Below are 25,253 nucleotides of genomic sequence, written 5' to 3'. Positions count from 1 at the left end.
TCTGCTTCCATTTGGTTTACCAGTTCGTCCAGTTTCTTGTTCACACGTGCGTTCTCCTCCCGGTATTGTTCTATTATTCTTTCTTGCATTTGGTTCTTGTTCTCTAGAGCTTCCACTTTGGAGGTTAGATTGTTGATTAGTACCTGCATGGGAGCCATTGTGGCCTTCAGTGCTTCTTCTAATCGTGCTTCCATTTCCCTCAGATCTCGTTTCGTTATTGGGTGGTCATCATCTTGAAGGGGAGCTACCATCTTAGCATTGTTTGCCATCTCCCTGGCTGGTGTCATCTCGGTCTCCCTGATGGTTTTGGTTTGAGGTTGGCTTGGCGTCCTCTTGGGGTTGGGCGTGTGATGGTTAGGAGTTGTGGCAGTGGTGATTCCTGGGTATTGTTGGGTTGCTGAGCTGATCAGGCTTTGTTGGCTGGTGGCTTTTACAGAGCGTTTGGATTAGGTGGTCATTTGTGTCACTTCTAGCCTGTGTTTTAAGAACTTCTCTAGGGCTTCTGTAGATGCCTCAGCGGTGCCGCCGAGGCGGGGGGGGGGGCAGGTAAGCAGAGATGGGTAGACTAATGGACAGGCAGTTCATATAAAGGGAAGGGGGTTAGCAGGTAGAGATGCAAGAGATTTCGAGGGTATATGTTTAATTTTCCTCCATTTTTAATTACTTTCCCACAAGCAAAAAATAACAACAATAACCAGGGGGAAATATTATTCTTAAGAAAAACAAATCAAACAAAACCATGCAGTTATTTTTTGTTCTCCAAGTATATGGAGGAAATTTTTGTTTTAAAAGAGAGTGGTGGTCGTAGCTGGGGGCGAAAGATTCCCCCCTCAGGAGCAGGCGAACAAGAGCTTTAAAAAGAGAAAGAAAAGAAGATTAATTGTATGGCTCTGCTCTGTCTTTTAAAAAATAATAATAATATGTCCCCCCAACCACCGCCACCACTCTCCGTCTGCAGAAAAGCAACCAAAAATGTACGGGTAAAAGATAAAAATGAGAATTAAAGGTAAAAAAAAAAAAAGGGGGGGTTGTCTTTAAATAGAGCTTTTTTTTTTTTTTTTTTTAAATGAGTAAAGTATAGGTAAAAGAGGGTAGGTAAAAGAGAGTGGAAAGTCTGGGGCGGAGTGGCAGTCCCAGGAAATGACCTGTGATGGTTCAGGGCTGTTTTCTGGGTACTGCCATTTTAAATCTTAAGAGGGGGGTTTGAGGTGGAAATAAAATGAGGTTTAAATTGAGGATGTGTGTGTGGAAAAGTGTGTCTTTGAATAGTGAGTAGAAAAGATAGAAATAAAAGTAAAGATTCAAATAAAGGGTGGCTGCAGCAGCAGTGACCCCTCTTTTAAAAAGAAAAGTGGTAAAAGTAGGTATATGGGGGGGAGGGATAAGAAAGATGTATATATATATTTTCTTTAAAGGGAGGGAGGGAGGGAGGGGGAGGAAGGGGTTAAAAAAAAGGGGGTGTTTAAAAAAAAAAAAAAAGGGGGGGGGAAGGTTGTTTTTTCTTTTCTGTGGTCTCCTTTGTTATGCAGCTTCTCTGTGTTCTCCTTGCCGCTGGAGCTCCCGGTAGGGCTCAGCCACGTGCGTTTGTTTTTTTTTTCTTCCCTTCCTCCCCGAAGCCTATTTTGCCTTCACCGTGCTCACCTACCTCTCCTCTGCTTTCCCGTCGGCAGAGATGGGGGCAGCAACGGTAAATTTGGGGCTCCTTTTTCTTTCTTTCTTCTTCTTCCTCTCTCTCCCTTTCTTTCTCCCTCTTTGCGTTAGTTCCACTGTCCTCCGGGTTTTGGAGCTCCTCTCGGCTGTTGGGGGGGGGTCGGGTGCCTTTCCGGCTCAATCAAGGTCGTGGGGGGGTGTTTTGGCTCCTTTGATAGATGCCCAGGCACCCCCAATTCCTCTCCGTTGGCAGTGCTGGCAGCAGCAGTTCTGGGGGGTCCGGGAATCGGTCACCAGAGCCTTTTACTCTGGCTGGCTTCAGGAGCTCTTTTCTTCTGCTGCTGCCGCCATGCTGCCTCGCCGGAAGTCCCCGCTGTTGTCCATTTCAAGGGACTTGGGTGCAACACCAATACATGTCCGTTTGGCACACTCAAGTTGACTTACTAAAAACATTCACCTCATACCAGTTTTGGCATTCACTATTGTGAAGCGAGAACAGAAAGGATGCTATTCTGAAAATTTAGTAATTAAAAACAAGACATATGAAACCTAAATCTAGTTCCTTTTGTAAGGGGGGAAACTGACCAAAGAGAATGGAAAGATAGGAATTGAATGTTTTCCTGATTTCAGAGGAAAGGCCTTGGTTATGATTCAAACCTACATGGAATTTACTATAAAATTGGTTCCATTTTTGTGAAGAACTTTGCTGTTGAGGCAACACTACTGCTTGAATTAAGGACAGTGTACCAATGTTATGTCACTGCAAGGGGTTAGTTTTAAGAGACCTTGAGATGAGTTCTCAGATTGTAGAATGCAACAGTGGACATCTACCGGGGGGAGAAAAATCACCACAATCTTCTCTTCATATAATTTATTATCTTTGCAATATTTCCTATGAACATCTCATCCAGGTCAATGGCCAATCTCTGCAAAATAACCCACCTTTTCAAGCATGCCAGTCTTCATTCTCACTGAATTAATAGCTTACTCACATGGCAAACCACCTTCAGCGTACTACGAGCTCCCCAGTGGCTGCCTTGCTTTTGCCGGGCACAACCATTTGCCCTCCAAGCTTCTCAGTGACACAGAGCTGCCTTTCAGAGTCTGCCAGCTTTTGCTGAAATAGCAAACCTTTATGGACATCTTCTCTTTTATCCTCTCCCATTTCACCTTCCTCCCCTTTTCTTCTCACGCTCCATAGGCTCATTTTTGCTTTCGAGGACGACAATAGTTAGACGTTCGGTGCTCCCTCCGATCAAATTCATCATGGCTTTCCCTGAAAACCAAAACAGGAAGTGCAGGCAGTGTTTACTAAGAGTCTACTGTCATGCCAACCAGAATATCCTGCAGAAGTGATGGCGACTCTCACTCATTCATGGAGGTAAGAGGAGATCACAAGCCCTCCAGTGATCTGAGGCACAAGGTTTTGCAGGCATAGTCAGAAGTCTATGAATTACTAGTATGAAAATTTAGGTTCCTGGGCACGGCTGGCAAACAGGAGGCCTCCAGCCGTTCCTTCAGATCCAACTCTGAAACTGCACTACAGGGGCGGGGATGCCTTCTCTGTAGGATTGTGAGCTACAGAAAGGAGCAGAGAAGGGCCCGATCCACCGGCAGGATTATCTTGCACAAGCTCAATGGAAGGAACCAGAACTATGTGAGTACACATCACGGTCATCACCTGCAAATAAATTACTCTGTTTTATGTATGTGCTCCTAGGGACGCAGGTGGCGCTGTGGGTAAAAGCCTCAGTGCCTAGGGCTTGCCGATCGAAAGGTCGGCGGTTCGAATCCCCACGGCGGGGTGCGCTCCCGTCGTTCGGTCCCAGCGCCTGCCAACCTAGCAGTTCGAAAGCACCCCCGGGTGCAAGTAGATAAATAGGGACCGCTTACAAGCGGGAAGGTAAACGGCGTTTCCGTGTGCGGCTCTGGCTCGCCAGAGCAGCAATGTCACGCTGGCCACGTGACCCGGAAGTGTCTCCGGACAGCGCTGGCCCCCGGCCTCTTGAGTGAGATGGGCGCACAACCCTAGAGTCTGGCAAGACTGGCCCGTACGGGCAGGGGTACCTTTACCTTTACCTTTATGTATGTGCTCACACACTGTGGAGTGTTTTAAGCTTCGGCACCATAGTCTCAATGACAAATTTCTCCCTCCCTGCCCTACAAGAAGAGAACTGCAGAGAGCCAGTGGGGTATATAATAAGCCAAGTGGTGGACTTGAACTTTGGGCCAAACTACATGTTCACTTAAGTACACAGAATAGAGCTACCTATTTCTCCTTAAATAATTGCAGGCATGAGAGTTCCCGGTTCTTAATGGAAATGAAGCTCATATGGAGGGGAAGCTTCTCTCTTCACTCTCCCACTTTGATTGGAATGGAGATTCCTTCCCTTCCCCAAATGCAGCTAGAAAAATAAGTTCCCACTGGTACCAATGATGACTTTTTATCTAAGGCTCTCAGCAGCACAGAGGGCCTGATCTCCATTCCAGCTGTGGGATGTGAATATGAAGAGAACTTCTCCTCCCCAGGCTCTGCCCTTGCAGTAAGAACCAGGCTTCCCCCAAGCCTGTAACTATTTAAGAAAAGGCAATATACACAAACTCATGTGACCACTTTAGACAGCCATGGATCCCCACTCAAAGAAATCCTGTAGTGCTGAGAATTGTTAGGAGATCCCTGTTTCCCTCATGAAGCTACAGTTCCAAGTGGTTTACCCATCAATCTCTCTTCCCAAGGGACTGTAAGAATTATATCTCTGTGAGGGAACAGCGGGGTCTCCTAACAACTCTCAGCACCCTTCGCAAACTACAGCTTCTCTGGGGTAAGCCATGTTTAAAGTGGCAACATAGTGTTTTAAATAAACAGTGTGAATGTGGTCATGGTCTGGGGCTGAGAAAACCTGCCTTTAGGCCCAACACCGGTTGTGTGGTCCTTGCACTGCTGCTGAGGCAAGCGTAGATTTTCCACCAATTTCCCTCTCTGAAAACAGCCTTCAACTCCTGTCCCAGATGATTCCTCCATCCTTTTTAGGGAGAGCAGGAAGTTGCAGCAGGATAGAGGAAGTGGGACAGTCCCCTCCCCTTAGGGCCCAAGTCATGGGGATTGCACGTTCAGTGCTAACCACTTTCTGCCATGGGGCCCTTGCAGCTCAGGAGCTTTGTTTCAGCCTTTTTGGCACACAGCTCTTCCTGCACACTCTAAAAAAACATGCAGCAGATGATCACGCTACACAAGCAGCATGGAAGGCTGGGATTTCCACCCTCCGCCCCGAGGTTCTTGCCATTACCGGAAGCATCGCTGGCAGTAGAGGTCGTCATCACAGGCGTGGCAGCGCAGGACAGCATCCTCGTTGCAGATGCAGCACCAGGGCAGCTCTTCCTCGTCGCTGTCCGGTAAGACGAGAGGTTTAGCAACCGCTGGAGCTTTTCCCTAACGGGAAGGGTAATATGCATAGATGTTGCAACAGAAACTCCAAGAGTACCTTCTGGTGTGAATGGGGAGCTGCATGACATTGCCTTCACTGTTTGCATTCTGCAAAATTCCTCCCACTACAACTTTGCACCAATTAAAAACCCAAACCCACTTATCTAAATCAGTGCAATATTTCTACATATATTATGCAATGTTCTCATATCAGTGTTTTTTTTAAAATTCTAGTTTTTTTAAATGAAAAACAGACATACACCTTGCCTATGCATTATTTGTCTTTTGGGGGGTCAGGAAGCCACATGAGTGTAAGAGGAAAGATGTGATTGGCAGTCAGAGCACATAGGAGGGATGCTGTAGTTGTTTCCTGGATCGTAGATCCCACACTCAGCCATGGCATGACCACCAAGGTCCCACCTTTATTATTCTAAGACTGGAGGCCAGCAGGTAAGAAACTGAACTAGATAGGGCGCAGAACTCTGTTCCCTGAAGATCACAGCATTTTAAATATATGCTATGCACACACCTACATATATACACATTCTTTTTTTGGAGATTTGAGATAACCACTGTGTTATTAATATGAACCATCAATTTCCTGCTTCAGGCCTCATCTTACCTGAGACAGTCCTTCTTTCATTCTAGGCCTACATTCCCTCCTCCTCACCACCATGTGCAATACGATGCTCATGGTGTTACCCCATGTTACAGGGCTGTCTTAAGGAAAATACTGGGAATATACATGAAGTGTTTGAGACACCTGAAATGTCTGCATAAATGCCAAGTATTAATATCTTACAGCCACAAGGACCAGAAACTCATAAAATAAAATAAAAGAACTCTGCTGCAGGCCCTAGAATACACTTCTAACCCTGCGCAATATTGGACACCTGAAGACAATGCAGAACAGCCCAAGCAATAAAAGAACAACCGCTTTTGCTTGGTACAGGAAGGGCCCATCTGAAGCGATGAGGCCTTACGTGAGTTTTGTAAAGTCACAGAGGAAGCATGTGGAAGAACTGTTTGTTATTTCCCACATCAGCACCAGTCACGCTTGATTGCTATTTACTTTAAAGTGCACACACAACTTCGGGCATCTCTTCTTGCTCACATAGACATCAAAACCTATTGTTCTAGAAGAGGACACCTATCAATTTTGCCTACAGCTGGAGGGCTTTGAATTGTTCAGCATAACACAGAACTAGGACACAGAGTGTGGCTCAGAATTAGCTGGCCTTCGAGGAGTCATTTTGTCTTTTGCTTCTCAGCTTAACCATTCAGCCCATGGGCATTTTATTGTTGTTTCTGTTTAGGTGCTATTTAGCACGATGGGATGACATCTAAACTAAAAAGGGCCTTGCTGGGATCAGCCTGACACTGCACTGAGCACAGCAAAGTCAGAGAATGCCACACATATAGGCAGTGCTTTTTTCTGGGGGTACGCATACCCCTAAACATTTTGTGAATCTTTGTACTTTTGTCCATTTACTGTATTTATTTTTCCTGATTTGAACTATAAAACACCGATTTTCTTGAGTCAAAATGAGAGTACCCCTAAACATTTTTTTTAGAAAAAAAGCACTGCCCCTAAACATGTACTTTTGTCCATTTACTGTATTTATTTTTCCCGATTTGAACTACAAAATGGTGATTTTCTTGAGTCAAAATGAGAATACCCCTAAACATTTTTTTAGGGGAAAAAAAAGCACTGCATATAGGATTGAATTGGCTGCTTACTTGCTCGGGTTTCCTGGCTGGTTTCTGTTGGGCGGTCGCTGGTTGGGTGGATCGATCTGGAGAAATATTGAAGCCACTTGCTTCATCCAGAGCCGCCTCCTCAGTAAGCTGATGGCAGAAACAACAGCAGATGAAACAAAAGACTTTTCTTCACACAAACCTTCCTCTCAGAAGCGTCTTTCTTCTACTACTTCCTTAATCTTTGGTTTAGTAAACAAACATGCAGCCACCAGATTAACTATTGGGCAGGAAAGAAAGCAGCTTTAACAAAGGGCATTTATGACCAAAAATCTAGTCTTTAAATACTCAGAGAGCACCTGGGTTCAAATTCCTACTCAGCTAATTAATATCTCTAACCTACCTCACAGGTTGTTGTGGGTAGCTAGAAATTATGTAACAAAATCAATAATATGGATACTCTTCACTTCAGATATTTGCATGGCTTGTCTTTCTGCCTCTCAAAACCCTTTTCAAAAGTCTCAAGCATGACAGCTTTGGTTTTTATTATTTTTCTTACATCTATCTTGGTTTCCTCATTCTTTCATTGCTTTCACTGAATAGCAAATATTTGTTCATCTTACTACATACTTCCTATTTCCCTCCCCTTGTTTCTCTGATATTGTGAGCCTGCAGGAAGAGCCCACTGATTACAGAATGCTTAAACATGCATCCAATTGCTGAACTACTGCCATTGTGAGTTTTAGATGGTATTGCTTTTTATGATGCTATAAGCTGCCTTGGATGGGCTATACCCCAAAAGGCAACCTATAAATGAGTTTACAGATAAATAAAATTGTACTACACAACTCCTACAGTTAATTGACTACAGTGGCTGTTGTACACATATTTTAATGGGAGTAAGTTTCATTTTAACTCTAAGCTGACACGCACAGGAACTGCATTACACGATTTCTTTAATCGCGTGAAAGCTCTACATAGTACTCTACAAGGCTTATGGACTAATTTGGGAAAACCATTAGGAGCACACTCTGAGGATGGATTTACAGCAAAGATAAGAAGCTGGGCATAGCAGAAATCTTGTCTTTGCAGCAAGGCAAAAACAAGAGGCTTAACTAATGCAAAACTCAATTCCAATTACTATGGACCTGTTTCAAAACTCTCTGAATGGCTTCTTCTTCTTCTATTTCTTCATCACTATTGGGGAATCTGTAGTCATCCAAAGTCACTGCAAGAGAAAGAAGAGGAAACTGAGGAGCTAAAGATGCAATTCATCAAGACGGCCCATCATCATCTTATGTTTCTTGCCCTCCTTTGCAGATTTGCCCTCCCTATGGGAAGATGGGTTTTTATTTTGGTTCGCATTCTTTAGTGTATTTCTAGTCCCTGTAAAGCTGGAGAGAGAATAAAGGACCACGTGATAGCATGTACCACTAATACACCCCCGACGGGTGTATTCTTAGAAGAATAAAGGCTGTTCCCTGGTCACTTCCATTCCATCATCAGATGGCACAGTATACCTGAAGGAGCGTCTTCACCCCCATCGTTCTGCCCAGACGCTGAGGTCCAGTGCCAAGGGCCTTCTGGCAGTTCCCTCACTGCGAGAAGCGAAGCTACAGGGAACCAGGCAGAGGGCCTTTCTTGGTAGTGGCACCCGCCCTGTGGAACACCCTCCCATCAGATGTCAAAGAGATAAACAACTACTTGACATTCAGAAGACATCTGAAGGCAGCCCTGTTGAGGGAAGTTTTCAGTGTGTGACATTTTAATGTATTTTTAATCTTTGTTGGAAGCCACCCAGAGATGGGCGGGGTACACATAAATAATAATAGTAATAATAATAATAATAATTATTATTATTATTATTATTATTATTATTATTATTATTATTATTATTATTATTATTAATAATAATTTGCTGCCTTTGGGCTCAAGGAAGCTAGCAATCCGCCCTCTTCCTTTTGTGGCCTTGTTTCTCTAGCAGCCAGTCCTTCCTTCTTGTTCAGCCCAGGCTCTCTAGGCTGATCATTCTTTATGGTAGAGTCCCAGGAGAAACATGTTACTTTTGGTTCCAGTCAGTAGGATTTCTAAAGACATCCAGGATCCTCCTTCTCCCATCATCAGTGTAGGCAAGGCTAACTCTAGCTGTGGCAAATGGAGCTGCTAATGGATGAGAGGTCACTTTGACAGCAGCTTTGTTTGCAGGATTAGCAGCGGATACTTTTTAGGTGGAAAAGTTCCACACACTCACTCTTGCATATCAAGGTTATATCAAAGGCAAAAGATTAGGCCAAGGTATTGTCTTTCCTTCAGTTAGTTGGGAACCCTAGCAGTCAATGTGAGAATGCAGTTATTGATTACAGAGGGAGCATGAAGCTACTGTGCGGCTGACCCAGTTGCACAGGTTGCAATATTTTCTAACACTTGGGATTACTTGAAGGAATAGTGTGTATATTTTATTTTATTTTATTTTATTATAATAATGTTCTGCAAAGGTATTTGTCTGTTTGATACACATTTGGACACCTCTTAAGGTATCATAAATCACATTTTGAATGGGGGTTCCTGAGATCAAGGAGCAGGTTTTTAATCTATGGTTCGGGGAAAATGGAAGACCAAACCTTTCAAAATGGCACTGATATTTTTGTTTCTTCACATTCCTGAGCAATGCTAGGCACCCAGGGGTGAAGAAATATGAGAGAAGACCAGGCCCCTGGCAAATGCCCAAGGCTGGAGAAAACACAGCTAAGTACTGAATTTTGCTACAGGCCTGTCTATACGCAAATCAGGCTTTGTTCAAACAGTTTCGCTTGTGAAAGAAACTAAGGGTTTTTGTTACAAGTTAGCTCCGAGCTATTCACCGATACCAATTACTTGTTCCTTAAAAAACCAGAATCCCAGCACCAGAAAACAATAATTTCTTTCGACAATTGTTTCTCAGGCACATTCCCACCAGCCAACAAAGAAAATGTAAGGACGTAAGAAGGGTCTGCTGGTTCAGGCCAGTGGGTCATCTAGTCCCACATCCTGTTCTCACAGTGGCCAACCAAATACAGTCAAACCTCGGTTCTTGAACAGCTCCGTTCTCGAACGTTTTGGCTCCTGAATGCTGAAAACCTAGAAGTAAATGTTCCGGTTTTCAAACATTTTTCATAAATTAAACATCCGACATGGCTTCCGCTTGAGTGCAAGGGTGCTCTTGCAACCAATCAGAAGCTGCGCCTCGGTTGTCGAATGTTTCTGAAGTCAAACGGTCTTTCGGAACGGATTACGTTTGACAACCGACGTTTGACTGTATTCCACAGAGAACCCTGCAAACAGGACCCAAGAGCACTGGGACTCTCTCCTCCTGTTGAGAACGACTCCTCTTAAGGAAATAGAGTGGCTGTTTTTCCACTTACTTTAATATCCCATGTTACACACCTTTCTCAGGATCTTGGCCTCTTAGTGCGGCCAATCGCTTGGCTACTTCTAGAATCTTCTCCTGCCTGGTGTTGTCTTCCCTCAGCTCAGTCGCCGCCGATGCCAGCAATCTATTCTTCTCCTCCTCCAACTGTTTGGGATCCATATCACCAATGCCACCAATGCTGTCGGCTCGATTTAAGTCATTTAAAGTTTGGGTCCTAACTTCTGGAAAAGCAGAGACTTAGGGTTAATTCAGAAATATATGACCATTGCATGATGACTGCAACCTTAAATGATGCACGCAGCACAAACCTCACGGACCAAATGCGGCAGACGGAACATTTATTATCTGGCTCCCACATCACCATATGCGCAATGCTATTTCAGTCTGCAATGTCTATCGCCCCATGAAAAGGATTGTGATTACTGCAAGAACAAATAAGAACCAGCACCCAGCAAATAAAACACATCCAATTGGTAAAGGCAAAGCTAAAGGACCCCTGGACAGTTAAGTCCAATCAAAGGCGACTATGGGGTTGTGGCACTCATCTTGCTTTCAGGCTGAGGGAGCCAGCCTTTGTCCACAGACAGCTTTCTGGGTCATGTGGCCAGCATGACTAAACCGCTTCTGGCACAATGGAACACCGTGATGGAAACCAGAGTGCATGGAAACGCCATTTATCTTCCCGCTGCAGCGGTACCTATTTATCTATTTGCACTGGTCTGCTTTTGAACTGCTAGGTTGGCAGGAGCTGGGACAGAGCAATGGGAGCTCACTCCATCGTGGGGATTCGAACCACTGACATTCTGACCAGCAAGCCCAAGAGGCTCAGTGGTTTAGACCACAGCGCCACCCACTTTCCTCCATCCAACCGGTAGCAGCCAGTGAGGCTGCAATCCCAGTGTCAAGCACCACTGATGGTTACCAAGCTGGGGGATGGGGAGGAGCAAGGCGGCAGGGAGTTTGGTGTACTGCAGGCAAAGCGCTGGAGCCAACACGATACTCCTGCTGCTGTGCCTACTCTGCAGTAAGCTCTCTGCCGCCTTGCCTTCCCTCTCAGTAGCCAGTTGCGATGTGTGGCATCAAGAAGCCAGGTCAACGATACAGCATTGTCCCATTGGGCACTGCTGCATCAATCCCAATAAAATAACTAAGACCCAATAAATCACTAAGGCTAGAAGGGTATTGAAGATTCAACAACCCCATGCAATTCTGTTTAACAGAACATGACGGAAAACAATTAAAGCCTTTGGGGGCTTTTTGAAGGCCTGATATGATGGGGCTGATCTTCCTGGAAACGTAGCTAAAGTTCAAGACACTTGGAGATATAACACTGAAGGATATACTTTTATGCCAGTAGTGTGTGGTGTTCAAAGTGAATTTTCATGGTAAGTTTCCGTGCCCAGGAAAACTGTGGCCTGATGCAGTGGAAGAGTTTGGCTAGTTTGTAGCAAGACCCAGCTGTGGATATTGCAGTTGGCTGGCACCTGCAACATCAAAAAAGCTCTGCTCCCTCCCAGAATAGTTTTGCACTAATTTTTTCAAAATGCTTTCTTTAAAAAATAGTGATTAATTAGTAACACTGGTCGATCTTGACTTGGGTTACATTCTGGGGGTTCATGTGCAAAGGCCAAATCATGCAAAGTCAAAACAACCGCTGGAACTCCCCCAGCTGCTTGAGATCTTGCAAGGCCCTACAAGATCTCATGAGAGCCTCTAAAGCCTGAAAAGCAAGGCTCTTCCATCACCTTTCTATTTATTCATACGTTTACAATTGCTAAGTAAAATAAGCGTAAATTTACATGTGGCACTTTAAAAAAATAATAACAAAAAAAGAAGAAGAGGAAAAGCCCTCCTGAAGCACAAAGAGAGAGTGGGGTGAGGCTGGAAGATGATGCAGATTTTGAATTTCTGGTATGTGAATCTGCTCTGCAAATTGCCAGGCCAGGTTCACACTGCAGGGCGTGAATCGTTATTCACCCCACCTAGTGAAAATTAACAGCAAATAACCCGCTACCATTTCTCTTAAAATGTTAGGTTTGCCTTCAGCCTAGGACTCGCCTAGGGAGGTCTGCTCTCAGGGAACCTCCCAAGGTCCAAATGCCAGCAGAGGGTTGGGCCAGAGGCAGACATGGGCGGAACAATCGATGTGACTTTCACCTTTGCGCAGCAGGTACATTCTAGCCCCACAAAAACCAGAGGTTTCTGCACCTCCCACCTACTCTCCCTTCCAGGCAAGTAGAAGACACAGTTTAAGGACGGGAAAAACAACAACACTGAAGAACAGGAGCAGGCAGCATGCAGCCCTCTGGACAGTAGTGTCACTGCTGCTTTCTGGGTCGGTCTGGGGGTTGAGCAGGCTGACATCACAGTTGTGTGGCTGCACCAGTGGAGTCAATCCTGCATTCCCACTAGTGTGTGCCTGCCAGAACCCTATCCCTGCTGCCACCATTCTGCAGAAGACACTGGTGCCAGAGAGGCAGCTCAAGAGCACCGACCCAACATGCTGGCCCTTTCTGCTCCATGAGAGTCCTGGGGGCCGGATAGAGAAGGCTGGAGGGCCACATTCAGCCCCTGGGATTGAGGGTCCCCACACCTGCTATATACATAGGAGGAGGGGAGTCAAATTTCTGGTGGGTATGATAAAAAGTAAGACCTCCCTGTATACTTTTAAATATGGGGGGGGGGGAGAGAGATGCATCTTTGTAGGAGTTATTTATGAAAGAGACGTTTGATGCTATTGATTGTGATATCCTCCAGGATTTCCTCTGAGGGTTAGAGGCACACTTCTGCAGTGGATCTGTATCTATCAGCTGGGTCAATTTCGGAAAGCAAACTTGGTCCCCTAACAGTTATGCTATTAGGGCACTATTTTCTCCCCAATCCTATTTAATGCCTAAATGAAGCCATTGGGAGTAGTCATTAGGAGATCTGCAACACAATGCTTTCAGTAAGCTGAAAACACTCAGCTTTCTTGCTCTATAACATCTGAATCAGGAGTGGTCTCTTTCAGAGGCATACTTAAGTTTTGTTTTATTATTGTCCACTGATCATCTCCTGGTCTTGTACTGAAAATTTTAACTATTATCGCTACTGCATATTTTATGTTTATATTTGGTTTTCTGTACCCCACTCTTGATATTTTATAATGAGTAGCTTATATATTTTTTTTAACTAAATACAGTGGAACCTTGGTTCCCGAATGGCTTAGTTTCCGAAAAAATCGGCTCAAACGCCACTACCCTAGAAGTAAGTGTTCCGATTTGCAAACGTTTTTCGGAAGCCGAACATCCAACACAGCTTCTGCTTAAGTGCAGGAAGCTCCTGCAGCCAATCAGAAGCCGAGCCTTGGTTTTCAAATGGTTTTGGGAGTTGAACGGACTCCCAGAATGGATTAAGTTCGAGAACCAAGGTACCACTGTAAAATGAATAAAAACACGTCAGCCAAAGAACGACACAGCACCATGACTCTGATCAAAGTACTCATACTGTTCTCGAACTGTAACTAAAGAGATCATAGCAAACAAAGATGTATACAGTGGTACCTCGGGTTAAGTACTTAATTCGTTTCAGAGGTCCGTTCTTAAACTGAAACTGTTCTTAACCTGAAGCACCACTTTAGCTACCGTATTTTTCGCCCCAGTGGATGCACTTTTTCCCCTCCAAAAATGAAGGGGAAATGTGTGTGCGTCCTATGGGGCGAATGCAGGCTTTTGCTGAAGCCTGGAGAGTGAGAGGGGTCGGCTTGAGAAGATTTGCCTGCATGCCAAAGGCTGGGCGCGCTGAGCTCAGCGCGCCCAGACTTCGCGCAACTCCCCGCAAGGCGCGGGAGCCCGGCACTGGGCTCCCACGGCTTGCGGAGAGTTGTGTGTTCTGGGGGCTGGGGTCGGGGGAAGCTCGGGCTTCCCCCGCCCCAGCCCCACGCCTGGGAGGGAAATAATTTCCCCCCCTTTATTTCCCCCCCAAAAAACTAGGTGCGCCTTATGGGACGGTGCGTCCTATAGGGCGAAAAAATACGGTAATGGGGCCTCCCGCTGCCACAGCGTCGTCACCCCACGATTTCTGTTCTCCTCCTGAAGCAAAGTTCTTAACCTGAGGTACTATTTCTGGGTTAGCGGAGTCTGTAACCTGAAGAGTATGTAACCTGAAGTGTATGCAACCCAAGGTACCACTGTATATGGAAACAATTCAAATAACCTTGTTTTCATTTATACCATACATTATTTAACTGGGACCTGCAGCAAGGAGTAAATGTTGGGTGATGTGCTTGAGCGAGTGATTATACTGTAATGGATATATTGATCTATAGCAGTGGTGCCCTTTGAGGTCTTGAGGTGTACTTGCTTGTTCCTCCATTTTTAATCAACTTGCGGGGGGGGGGGGAGAGACTGAGCAGATTTAAAACAAGACAGGGACCTTGTGGCGTAACTCCTGAGCCACCGCTCTCATCAATGGCAACTTCCTCAGACATCTGCTTCAGCAGGTCATCTGACTGCTCAGTTTGTGTCCTGGCATTAGGGGCCTCGTGTACCTAACAAGAGAAAGAAAATCAGAAAGGGATTGCACAAGTTACATCGGAATTCCCAAACTTTCAAGTTCACTGACCACTGGGTGAGTTCAGAAAGTTGCCATCGACATCTACCCAAATTCTTAGGAAATAAAGGGGTGGCCTTGGGAAGCAGCTAAGCAGAGCCCTGAAGAAAAGTGAGGCTTTTTAAAGACTCACTGAAGCTTCCCAAAGGCAGCTTGCTTTTATATATTTGGTTGAGGAGTGTTATCATTAGTCTTTTAACACTGTAAAAAAATAATATTTTACAAGTGAAACTCTGCACTTACATACTTTTTTTTTGCAAAAGAACAGAAGAGCATGGTCTGAGAATCCTGTTGCATTGCGGAATCATCTTTTTAAATAGAGAGGTTCCTCAATGGCAAGGGCATTCATTGGCTCGCTGAACATGCCCTTGCTCAATAGTTTGTAATTAAATTTATTTTTCACATTGTACCTTATAAATTCCTTTTCCACCCCAGGCCCTTTTGGACCTCCAGATCTTTATTCACCCCTGCACAGTCCCATCAACCCCAGAGGGTCAATGTTGACCACTTTGAGAAAAGCTAAGTTATACAGTCAATGGAAGGAGCCCAGAGGTTCAAAACTAAAAGAAAGAACAAGGGGCCCAGCCACAACAACTTCCCAAATGTCTCAAGGGGCCCAGGGACATTTCTATTCTTTCACACCAACCTAATATACCCAATCTTATTTTCAGGGGGCCAGACAACAGATATAGCCTGTCTCTGAGGCAAACGGCCTTGGACAGAGATAGCACAGTGAAAATCAAACCTGCTCTCTCTCTCAGCCTTCGAACACAGCTGAGAACTTGAAACACTAGTAGGTACCAGAATGTCTCTGGTGGATTCTGTACTTCATAAAACTTCAAAACCCTATTAGTAAGAGAATGATAATAGGTAAAAAGGTAATAGGACCCCTGGACAGTTAAGTCCAGTCAAAGGCAACTATAGGGTTGCAGCGCTTATCTCGCTTTCAGGCAGAGGGAGCTGGTGTTTGTCCACAGACAGCTTTCCAGGCCATGTGGCCAGCATGAGTGGCCAGCGCTTCTGGTGCAATGGAACACTGTGACAGAAACGAGAGTGCACGGAAACAATGTTTACCTTCCCGCCGCAGTGGTACCTATTTATCTACCTGCACTGGTGTGCTTTCAAACTGCTAGATTGGTAGGAGCTGAGACAGAGAAATGGGAGCTCACCCCGTTGTGCGGATTCGAACTGCCGACCAAGAGGCTCAGTGGTTTAGACCAGTAGCCTTGGCCAAATTAATTTCTCCACATTGCCTATCTCACAGTTATTACATTAGGTTGGCGTTAGACCACAGCGCCACCCACGTCCCTTGACAATATTCATGTGGCAGCTAGAAACAGAATCTGGAAAAGAGCGGAACCTGTGGCCCTCCAGATATTGTTGGACTACAATTCCCAGCATCCCTATTCACTACCATGCTGGCTTGGGCTGATGGAAACAGGAGTTCAATAACATCTTGAGGGCCACCAGTTCCTTATCCCTTGGAATTATATATAGTGATACCTTGGTTTATGAACTTAATCCGTTCCAGAAGTCCATTCTTAAACCAAAGCGTTCTTAAACCAAGGCATGCTTTCCCATAACAGCGGGGGACTCAATTTACAAATTGAACACACTCAACAGGAAGCAGAACATGTTCTTATTCCAAGGCAAAGTTCATAAACCAAAACACCTACTTCTGGGTTTGCAGCGTTCTTAATCCAAGTTGTTCATAAACTAAGCTGTTCTTAAACCAAGGGACCACTGTATATATATATATAGAGAGAGAGAGAGAGATAAGGAAATCTTACTGGTTTTGGAGCTGGAGAGGGGAGGGTTCTGCCCTGCAAGGCTGCCAGCCGGTTTTCCATCTCCTGGGCTGATGGAATGGGTCTTGCAGGGTCATCTTTCAGTGCTGCCAGCCTAGACTCTATCTCAGCCTGAGATGGAATGGACTCTGTTCAATTAAGAACAATCTTGTTTTACTAAGAGAGCCCAAGAGGCTTTTGTAGCTTCCGTGCCTTGCATTAAAACAGATAGGCAAGTATTTCCCCACCCCCACCCCTGCTCCAGCCATCATATTGACTAGACCCAGAGGATACCGAGAACCACCTGTGATACCGGAATAAAATATTTCCCTTCTCCGGCCCCACCGCATCATTCCCTAGCCTGTGCACATTCAGTGCCCTGCAAACCCCAAATCCTGCTGTCTGAATAAAGCTTAAGTAACAGACAACAATTGATGCATTGTGTGCTATCTCTGCAGGCAGGACAAAGAGCTATTCAGGACACAGAAGCTCCACCTGCTGACCACTGGAGGGCCTTCCCATTCAGTCTGAGGTTTCCATCAGACATTGTTCACATATCAAGCAATGCTGCTTCAGAGACCTCAATCACCAGAAACTAAACAATGAATAGAAGTGCCTTTCAACCGCCCACAAGAATATTTATAATGCCTACTAAATGTCAGATTGTGTGGCAATCCCAGGGACACACTAATTATACATAGCCCTGCCTAAGTATCACACAGATGTGAGCTGAATTCAGACCATTGTTAGTCCCTAGTGCCTTCCCTTCAGCACCTTCAATTGGAAGGTATCTAAAGCAGCTTCCAGCAGCAGCACAACGGCCTGCAAAAGGAAGAGTCGAAGATGTACACAGAGGTCATCAACCCAGAGCATATAGCAATACATTGATTAACTGTGCAATTCCATAAGTACTGCCTGAAAAGTAAGTTCTATTTTTGCTCAAGACAAACCATGAGCTATAAACCTAGAGCAAACCTAGGTTCCAGCTCAGGTTACAGCTTGTCCAAAGCAAAACAAATCACAAGGCCAGGTTTGTACAACAAACCATGGCTTAGTTCGCAGAATCGGAGGAAGAGTAAAGTGGCTACAATCTCCTCTCCAGGAACTAGTGTGTTCACACTAAGCCATGGTTTAGTGTAGCATTATGTGCAAACTGGATCAGTGTGTGGCAGATCTATTGTGCCAATAAACAGTGAAGGTAACCTTGCCATCGTTGGTTTTTTTCCACACTACTGCAAGCACGTGTTGGCTTTAAAGCTAAAGACAAGCCTTCCCCTCCATTTGCAAGGCTGGGAATTCATTTTTTAAGTTGTTTTATGTTGTGTCTAAAGCAGGCTTCCCAGGGGTGATAAGAGCAAATGACTCCAAAAATACCATATTTTTCACTCTATAGGATGCACTTTTTCCCCTCCAAAAATGAAGGGGAAATCTGTGTGCGTCCTATGGGGCGAATGCAGGCTTTCGCTGAAGCTTGGAGAGTGAGAGGGGTCGGTGCGCACCGACCCCTCTCGCTCTCCAGGCTTCAGGAAGCTATCTGCAAGCCTTCGGAGCACGGCGGGAGTTCCTGCCGGGCTCCAAAGGCTTGTGGATAGCAGGCAGCAGCCCGAATCCTGGGGAGTGCAGCGCTGTGCACCCCGGGCTTTGGGCAGCTATCCGCAAGCCTTCGGAGCTCAGAAGGCTTGCGGATAGCAACAAGCTCCGGGAGCGAAGGTGAGGTTGCGCGCAACCTTGCCCCCGCTCCCAGACTCGTTCTGGGGGCTGGGGTTGGGGGAAGCTCGGGCTTTCCCCGCTCCACCCCCGCGGCCAAAATGGAAGCCAAGACAGCGAGCGGGATCCATCCTGCTCGCTGTCTTGGCTTCTGCGAAAGCCGCGCGCAGCCTCTCCCAGCTGGAGAGGTTGTGCGTGGCTAAAGAGGAAGCCAAGACAGCCAGCAGTATGGATCCCGCTGGTTGTCTTGGCTTCTTTGCTCTTTGGGGCTGGGGGGGGGGGATATTTTTTTCCCCTTTATTCCCCCCCCCAAAAAAAAAACTAGGTCGCCCTATGGTCCGGTGCGCTCTATAGAGCGAAAAATACGGCAGTACGCAGCTTACTGGGTTTTGTTTCCTTCTTGAGCCTCTCCAGTCTCTCTGCTAGAGCTCGATCCTCTTTTGATAGACCTTGATATGTGGAGCCTGCTTGGCTTTGGGACTTCAACAAACCCTTCTGGAGTCCCTGCGGCCGATTCTGCTTGGCTTCAAGGGCTGCTACACGCCTGCAGAAAGAGCAACCAGGAGGAGTTACAGCAGGGTTTGGGGGGGTTTTTTAAAGGGGAAATAATAATTTTGAAATCATATTCCATGTGCTTCTCTAGGGGTTTGTTCACACCCACCCACACCATTTGATCATTGGAGCATCAGCTGACCACTTGCATGCACCAAACAAACACTACGGATGGAATCACCCCACCAAGTAAAACACAGTCCTGTTTCCCAAGCCCATGCACATGTTCAGCCAGAGTCGTGAAATACTGAGCAATCAAGTGCTGAGCAATCAAGAAGTACATAGGCACGAGTGAATCGGTCCTAAGCAAGGGGTAATTTTAGATGAAGGTTAGGCAGTGACTATGGAAAACTGCCTTCTCTCATCATATGAGTGGAAATCACAGCTACTCCAATAAGAAAGAAGAACTACCATTTCAACAGCAAAGCAGTGCTAGATGAGGTTGAGAAAACAATTTTGACTTCCCACCCTTTACATTAGGGCTTCGAATCCTGACACAAACTAGAGAACATTAAAAAGGTAAAGGTACCCCTGCCCGTACGGGCCAGTCTTGACAGACTCTAGGGTTGTGCGCCCATCTCACTCAAGAGGCCGGGGGCCAGCGCTGTCCGAAGACACTTCCGGGTCATGTGGCCAGCGTGACATCACTGCTCTGGCGAGCCAGAGCCGCACACGGAAACGCCGTTTACCTTCCCGCTTGTAAGTGGTCCCTATTTATCTACTTGCACCCGGGGGTGCTTTCGAACTGCTAGGTTGGCAGGCGCTGGGACCGAACAACGGGAGCGCACCCCGCTGCGGGGATTTGAACCGCCGACCTTTCGATCGGCAAGCCCTAGGCGCCGAGGCTTTTACCCACAGCGCCACCCGCGTCCCCTAGAGAACATTACAGGTGGCTGATTAATACCTAGAACTAATGGTGGCGGTTCAGTGTGTGACAACAAAGACTTGGATCTGTAAAATGAGCAAAAGTATACATCCTTGTTTGCAACTTACACCAAGGATAAGGGATAAAACCAGCTAGATTGTTATTTGCGTACCAGATCCAGGTGCTCTTGGGGGAAACTGATTTTCTGTATCTATTTCACTTGGGGTTTAGGCCTGGTTTTGGCACAGAAATTGCTTTGGTCGCCGTGTATGATGACATCTGTCAGGAGAGAGACAAGGACAGTGTCTCCCTGTTTATGGAATGCCCTTCCCAGGGAGGTTCGGCTGGCGCCTTCATTATACGCCTTTAGGCGCCAGGTGAAAACAATTCTCTTCAAGGCCTTTGGCTGATAAATATGATACCCTTTTAAATGTGTTGTGAGGGGGGGTGAGGGGAAGGGAGTTATTAGATTGTTTTTGTTCTTGTTTTTATTACGTATTTGGTGTTTTATATCTTGTATTTTTGTGTGGTGGACGGCCTCGGGACTTGTGGATGAAGGGCGGTATAAACCTTTTAATGATGATAATAAATTAACATCTGCATGAAACTACTGAATAGGATTATCTGGAGTTTTGCAGTACATTGTCAGCAATATGCTGATGACACACAGGTCTACTTCTCATTCACAGCGGCAGGTGTGGCAGTGGAAGAGCTGGACCAATGTCTTGCCTTGGTCACAAACTGGATGAAAGCCAATGAACTGAAGCTCAATCCAGGTAACATTGAGACACTGTTAGTGGGCTCTTCCATAGACTAAATGGTTGGGAGGTTGCCTGCTTTTTATGGGTTTACACTTCCTCTAAAGGAGCAGGTACATAGCTTGGGGTATTTCTGGCTCCACAGCTCCCCCTTCTGGACAGGAATAGCCTAACTTCAGTCATCTATGCTCTGGTAACCTCTAGGTTAGATTACTGCAATGCAGAGGGAGGCCTCTGAAGACGGTTCAAAAACTTCAGCTGGTTGACCACTGGGGAAAAATGGTTTGAGCATATTACACCAATCCTGACCCAACTGCACTGGCTGACAATTTTGGGGCCCAATTCAAAATGCTGTTTTTGACCTATAAGGTCTTAAATGGCTCAGGACCGCAACACCTCAAGGTCCGCCTCTCCTCATATGAACCAGTGTGGACCCTGTGGCCATGATCTTAGGCCCTTCTTTGTGTGCCTCCTTCACTAGATGTCCAGAGGGTAGCAACACAAGAACAGGCCTTTCCTGTGGTGGCTCCTTGCTTGCAAATGCTCTCCCCAGGGAGGCTCGCCTGGTGTCTTCATTACATATATTTAGGGACCAGGTGAAAACATTTCTCTTTAACCAGGTCTTTGGCTTTGGCATCCTTTTAAATGCATTTGTGGGGTGGGGTTATTGGTTTGTTTTTGCTCTCATTTTTATTATGTATTTTGTGTTCTCACTTTGTCTTTTTATGCTGTGAACATCCTGTGATCTTCAGAGGAACAGCAGTATACAAATTTAATAGATAGATAGATTAGATTAGATAGAACTCACTTTTTATAGTTCTCTGGTGGAGACCATTTGGCTGCATTTGACTGAGGTGAGCCGCTGTAAAGCAAAAGGAGAAATGTCACAATGGCAGAACATAAATCCCTTCTTTTTTTCTTTAAATATTTTTTATTAGGAATTTCAACAAAACATTTTATCAAAAAAACATATCATCCTTAATTCCCCCCCCCCCTATTTTTCTCCCCCCTCCCCCTCCTGACTTCCCTCAGCTCCTCTCTCTGGTTTATCAACAAATGTTATTCTAGAACATAAATCCCTTCTTAATCATGGCAGGACATGCCCTCAGACAGAACCCCATCTTGCCTTGCCTTTGATTCTATGAGAAGTCCTGGGTATAACACCAATCTATTTCACCCTGTGCCTCAAAAGCAGGAGGGGAGATGGCAAGGCTGTTTGTTGATTGTGCCTCTTTAGCTTGCATTTGAAGAATTGCCTGACTGAAGGCACCCCCTGCAACAATCTTCCATCAAAGTACACAGAAAACTAGACGCGAAGGAGAAAGGTCCCAGCCTAAACTTCAGCCTGACATGCCAGTTTTCTAACAAGTCTCAGCGATTTCACTAAGTCCACTCCAAGGGTGAGGAACCTCAGCCTCAGGGACAAAACGTAGCCCTCACTGGCCATGCTCCATTTCCTCCATGAATGCTTTTGCCTGGATAGAACATGTCCCTCAACTGGAATAATACAGCTAGCTTGCACAGATGGAGAGACAGGGAGGGGTGTAGAGGTTCTGACTTTTGCATTGCTGGAATGTAGGCTACTGTACAGAGTTAAGAGGCACGTCTGTTGCGCCAACTACTTTTGCCTCTGCCCCCTCCCCCTTTGCAGGCATGCAGCCCCTGCCGAGTTACCTATGAGAGAATGCAGCTTTCAGGCTGAAAAACAGCCTGACAAGTTTCCTTAGTCTAGAAAGACCCTTGCAGCATTATATGGACCTCATTGTTGTGGGGAATGACCACCTAGCCTGTAGAAGTGCTGGAGTGGCAAGTCCCTGCAGGAAACGTCCTGTGTTGCCTTCATAAAAGGAATCCCTCAATCAGAACCACAGCTCTAGTTTCTTACCTTGTTAATTCCCCATGGCATTGCTTGCAGACCTTCTGCTGGGTGTTTCCACAGTGGGGGACGACAGCACTGAATCCCAGGCAGCCGGAGCAAAACGCTCGCCCGCATTTCTTGCATCCACACTGAGAGAGGAAAAGGAAGAAAGTGCTCTTAACACCCAGCTGCAAATGATTCCAAGAAGTCTGAATGACTCTTTCTTGGAAAGGGTTCACAAAGGGGATGCTTCCACATCAAAACATTATAGCCTTCTTCCATCATTTTCTACCTTTTGAAAGCAAAAGAATTTATGTGAATGCAGAAAATGTTTGCTAATAGTATTTCAGCAAGCCAAACCGGACACATGGTTTAGTGATATTTGTTTTAAATGTTTTCCTGCTTTTATCTTTGATTTTAAAAATGGGTTTATCCATATTTGTTTTTAACAGGTTTGTAAATTTTAGTTATGCTTTATGACTAAACATTATGCTTTATGACTGAACCTGGGTTGTTGTTTTTGCTTATACTTTTTCTAAATAAATAAATAAATAGCATAACATAAATACTTCCCATAAAACACATTAAATGAACCTTTGTTTACTAAATCTGTACTCAAAGATATCAATCTTAATTTCAGCCATTCCACACATTAGGTAGCTGCAGACCTTTGCCACCAAACTCAATGGCCAAAAGAAAATCCTGGGTCTTTGGTGAATGTTCTTTTTATACATACAAGATTCCAAACGTAAGTTTGCTTCACCCACACCTTACATTTTTAAGTGCACACTACACAGAGCATGCCTACTCATTCAGAAATTTCCCAGAGTCACGCTTACTCCCATGTAACTGTGCACAGTTTTGCACCCTTACAGATATTGGATATTTGTTTTATTTTATATATTTATATTCCATTTAATGCAAGAATAGTCTCTAAGTGGTATACAAAATATTTTATTATATATTTAAACAATGAAATTAAAGTAAAACAATACAATACTGTATTGAAAAGATGTATAAAAAGCATAATGTATTAATCAGTCCTAATTCTTACCTTGTAAAGCCAACATAGAAATAACATTTTCACCCCTTCACACCACACCCCAAACTTCTGAGGGTGGAGGAACTAGTAAGAGAGCCCCTTCTGCCTATCTTAGCACCTATACACTTTACAGCTGTACAAAACAGAAAATTGGGACAAAAGAAAGTGATTTGCTTAAGACCTACCTCATCAAGTAAATTAATGACAGGAGACAATTAAGCAACTGACACATCAGTAAAATAACTAAAATTTGAGCAAGTGCACCTGTCACAAACGATTGAAAGCCTGAGTTCTAGTGGAACATTTTGGAATAATAATTCCACGTTCTACTCTTCAAGCTCTCCTTTCTCAAAACAAAGACCATTAGTGGAGAAAACCATACCTGTTTCTTGAAGACAGTAAACTTCGATGCACAGCCATAACATCTGCTATCCATCATGTCAGGTGAGGTGGCACACTCAGTCTTCAAAAATGTACAAATGGAGACACATGATTCTATTCTGTCTGCTACCTCAACTTTCTTCCTCTTTCAGAAAGAGACCAGACAATAAGAGAGACGGTACAGTTATGGAATGTTAGCAATGGACCACTGAAAACATGCCATACTATGGAACCTGAGGTTCATGCAGTCTGAAGAAAATGTGAGGATCTGGTCCTTACTTAACCTTAACAGCAATGGTTGCCACTGAAATGTTCTTAAATCACTAAATCAAAGGAAAGGAAAACAGACACTACACTTCTTCTATAAATATCCTTTCTGAGGTGACCATCCTGGTGACCCCTCCAAATTTAAAGGAGAAAATCATTGAGTCTCCTTGAAGGAAGAATTCTAGATTTCAGCACTATCCGTTTCAGATGAAAGCAGTGCCCCCAAAGTCTGTGTGTAATGGGTCGCCCACTCCATAAGTTCCCATTATCATCATCACAGATGGCAAACACAACCATCTACAATGCACCAATTTATGTGAGAAAGGTGGCTGGCAATTTTTTTAAGAGGAGTGACTCATCACTTTCACAGGCCGCTAGCACATTACCCATCACCAAAAGGTAGCATCCTACGGGCAACCTTTAAAAATAAGAAGAGGTTACACTTTCCTGCCATACTCCAAGGCTTTTAGAGAGGATCACAGAACAGCTATAGATCCACTTATTTCCGCAATACTGTACTGTATGTACTACTGTACTGTGAAATGCAGATGCGGCTGGGCTGACACATGGACAAGCGAACATCCGGAGAGATTTCCCACCTGGTACTCATCTCGCAACAGCAAAACATTTCAATCTTTTTTGAAGACCAGGAATGTCAGCCCCCACCTTATTCATGGCACCCACATTTATGTATGTATTAAACAATCCACACATTTCAGGTATCTCTCCTTCCGTCTTCCTCCGCCTTCTCCCCCCCCCCCTTCCTCTCACTCCCTCGTTAAAATAAAAAAGGCAAAAAATGGAAAATGGAAACGATGATGGAGAAAGCTCTGGAGCAACCCACCTTAGGCTGACCCGGGGCGTCATCCAGCCGATTCACACGACCCAGCAGTCGAAGGCAAATGCTCTACCAGCGCGGAACTCGACGGCCGTTTTACCATAGAAGAGCAAAACAACAACCCGCCAGGCACACACCTCGGTCCCAAATCTGGAAATCCAACACCCAGCTGCACAACACGACACAGCCTCTGGGCGCCGGGAGGGCGAGGAGGCTGGAAGCGAAGCGAGGCAGAAGACGCCTCCGCCTCCCCGCCAGACAGCCACGAGCAGAACCTCACTAATGGCAACGTCCACTGGCCCGGCTCGGTAATACTCACTATAGTGCAAGAAACGCGCGGTGCGGCGAGAGTCCCACTCCCATCACCCCGGACAGATCTTCTCCGGCAAGACAGGAAGGGGAAGAACTACATTTCCCAAGAGCCCAC

At 45.3% G+C, this 25,253-nt stretch overlaps 1 protein-coding gene across 5 annotated transcripts; it reads right to left on the bottom strand.

Annotated features, from left to right (window-relative positions):
* Nucleotides 1-2,506: 2,506 nt before the first annotated feature.
* On the bottom strand, nucleotides 2,507-25,252 carry ZFYVE19 (zinc finger FYVE-type containing 19). 5 transcript variants are annotated; one of them, XM_028722870.2, is made up of 12 exons: nucleotides 25,146-25,252; nucleotides 23,723-23,866; nucleotides 22,326-22,447; nucleotides 21,249-21,302; nucleotides 18,649-18,809; nucleotides 16,562-16,707; nucleotides 14,595-14,709; nucleotides 10,196-10,402; nucleotides 7,921-8,000; nucleotides 6,815-6,922; nucleotides 4,938-5,080; nucleotides 2,507-2,926 (listed from the first exon to the last, which is right to left on the bottom strand). In XM_028722870.2, exons 2-12 carry the CDS (start codon nucleotides 23,777-23,779, stop codon nucleotides 2,854-2,856), a joined length of 1,266 nt encoding a protein of 421 aa, XP_028578703.2. In that variant the 5' UTR covers nucleotides 23,780-23,866; nucleotides 25,146-25,252; the 3' UTR covers nucleotides 2,507-2,853. The 5 variants fall into 5 exon arrangements, with proteins under 5 accessions (XP_028578703.2, XP_028578730.2, XP_028578713.2 ...); XM_028722897.2 differs by having other exon boundaries at nucleotides 10,196-10,399; nucleotides 24,833-25,235; XM_028722880.2 differs by having other exon boundaries at nucleotides 23,723-23,803; nucleotides 24,833-25,235.
* Between the last annotated feature and the right edge of the window lies 1 nt (nucleotide 25,253).

The sequence above is a fragment of the Podarcis muralis genome, chromosome 1 (genome assembly GCF_964188315.1).
Source record: "Podarcis muralis chromosome 1, rPodMur119.hap1.1, whole genome shotgun sequence".
Lineage (NCBI taxonomy): Eukaryota > Metazoa > Chordata > Lepidosauria > Squamata > Lacertidae > Podarcis > Podarcis muralis.
Note: the sequence above shows the minus strand (reverse complement) of the source record. Positions and strands in the feature narration are given on the sequence as shown.

Coding starts and splice junctions, on each gene's coding strand:
- ZFYVE19 (XM_028722870.2), bottom strand. CDS start 23,779: ATGATGGATAGCAGATGTTATGGCTGTGCATCGAAGTTTACTGTCTTC. Junction 8,001..10,195: donor AGGCCAAGATCCTGAGAAAG/GTGTGTAACATG, acceptor TTTCTCTTGCAG/TGACTTTGGATGACTACAGA. Junction 2,927..4,937: donor TACTGCCAGCGATGCTTCCG/GTAATGGCAAGA, acceptor TTTGGTTTTCAG/GGAAAGCCATGATGAATTTG.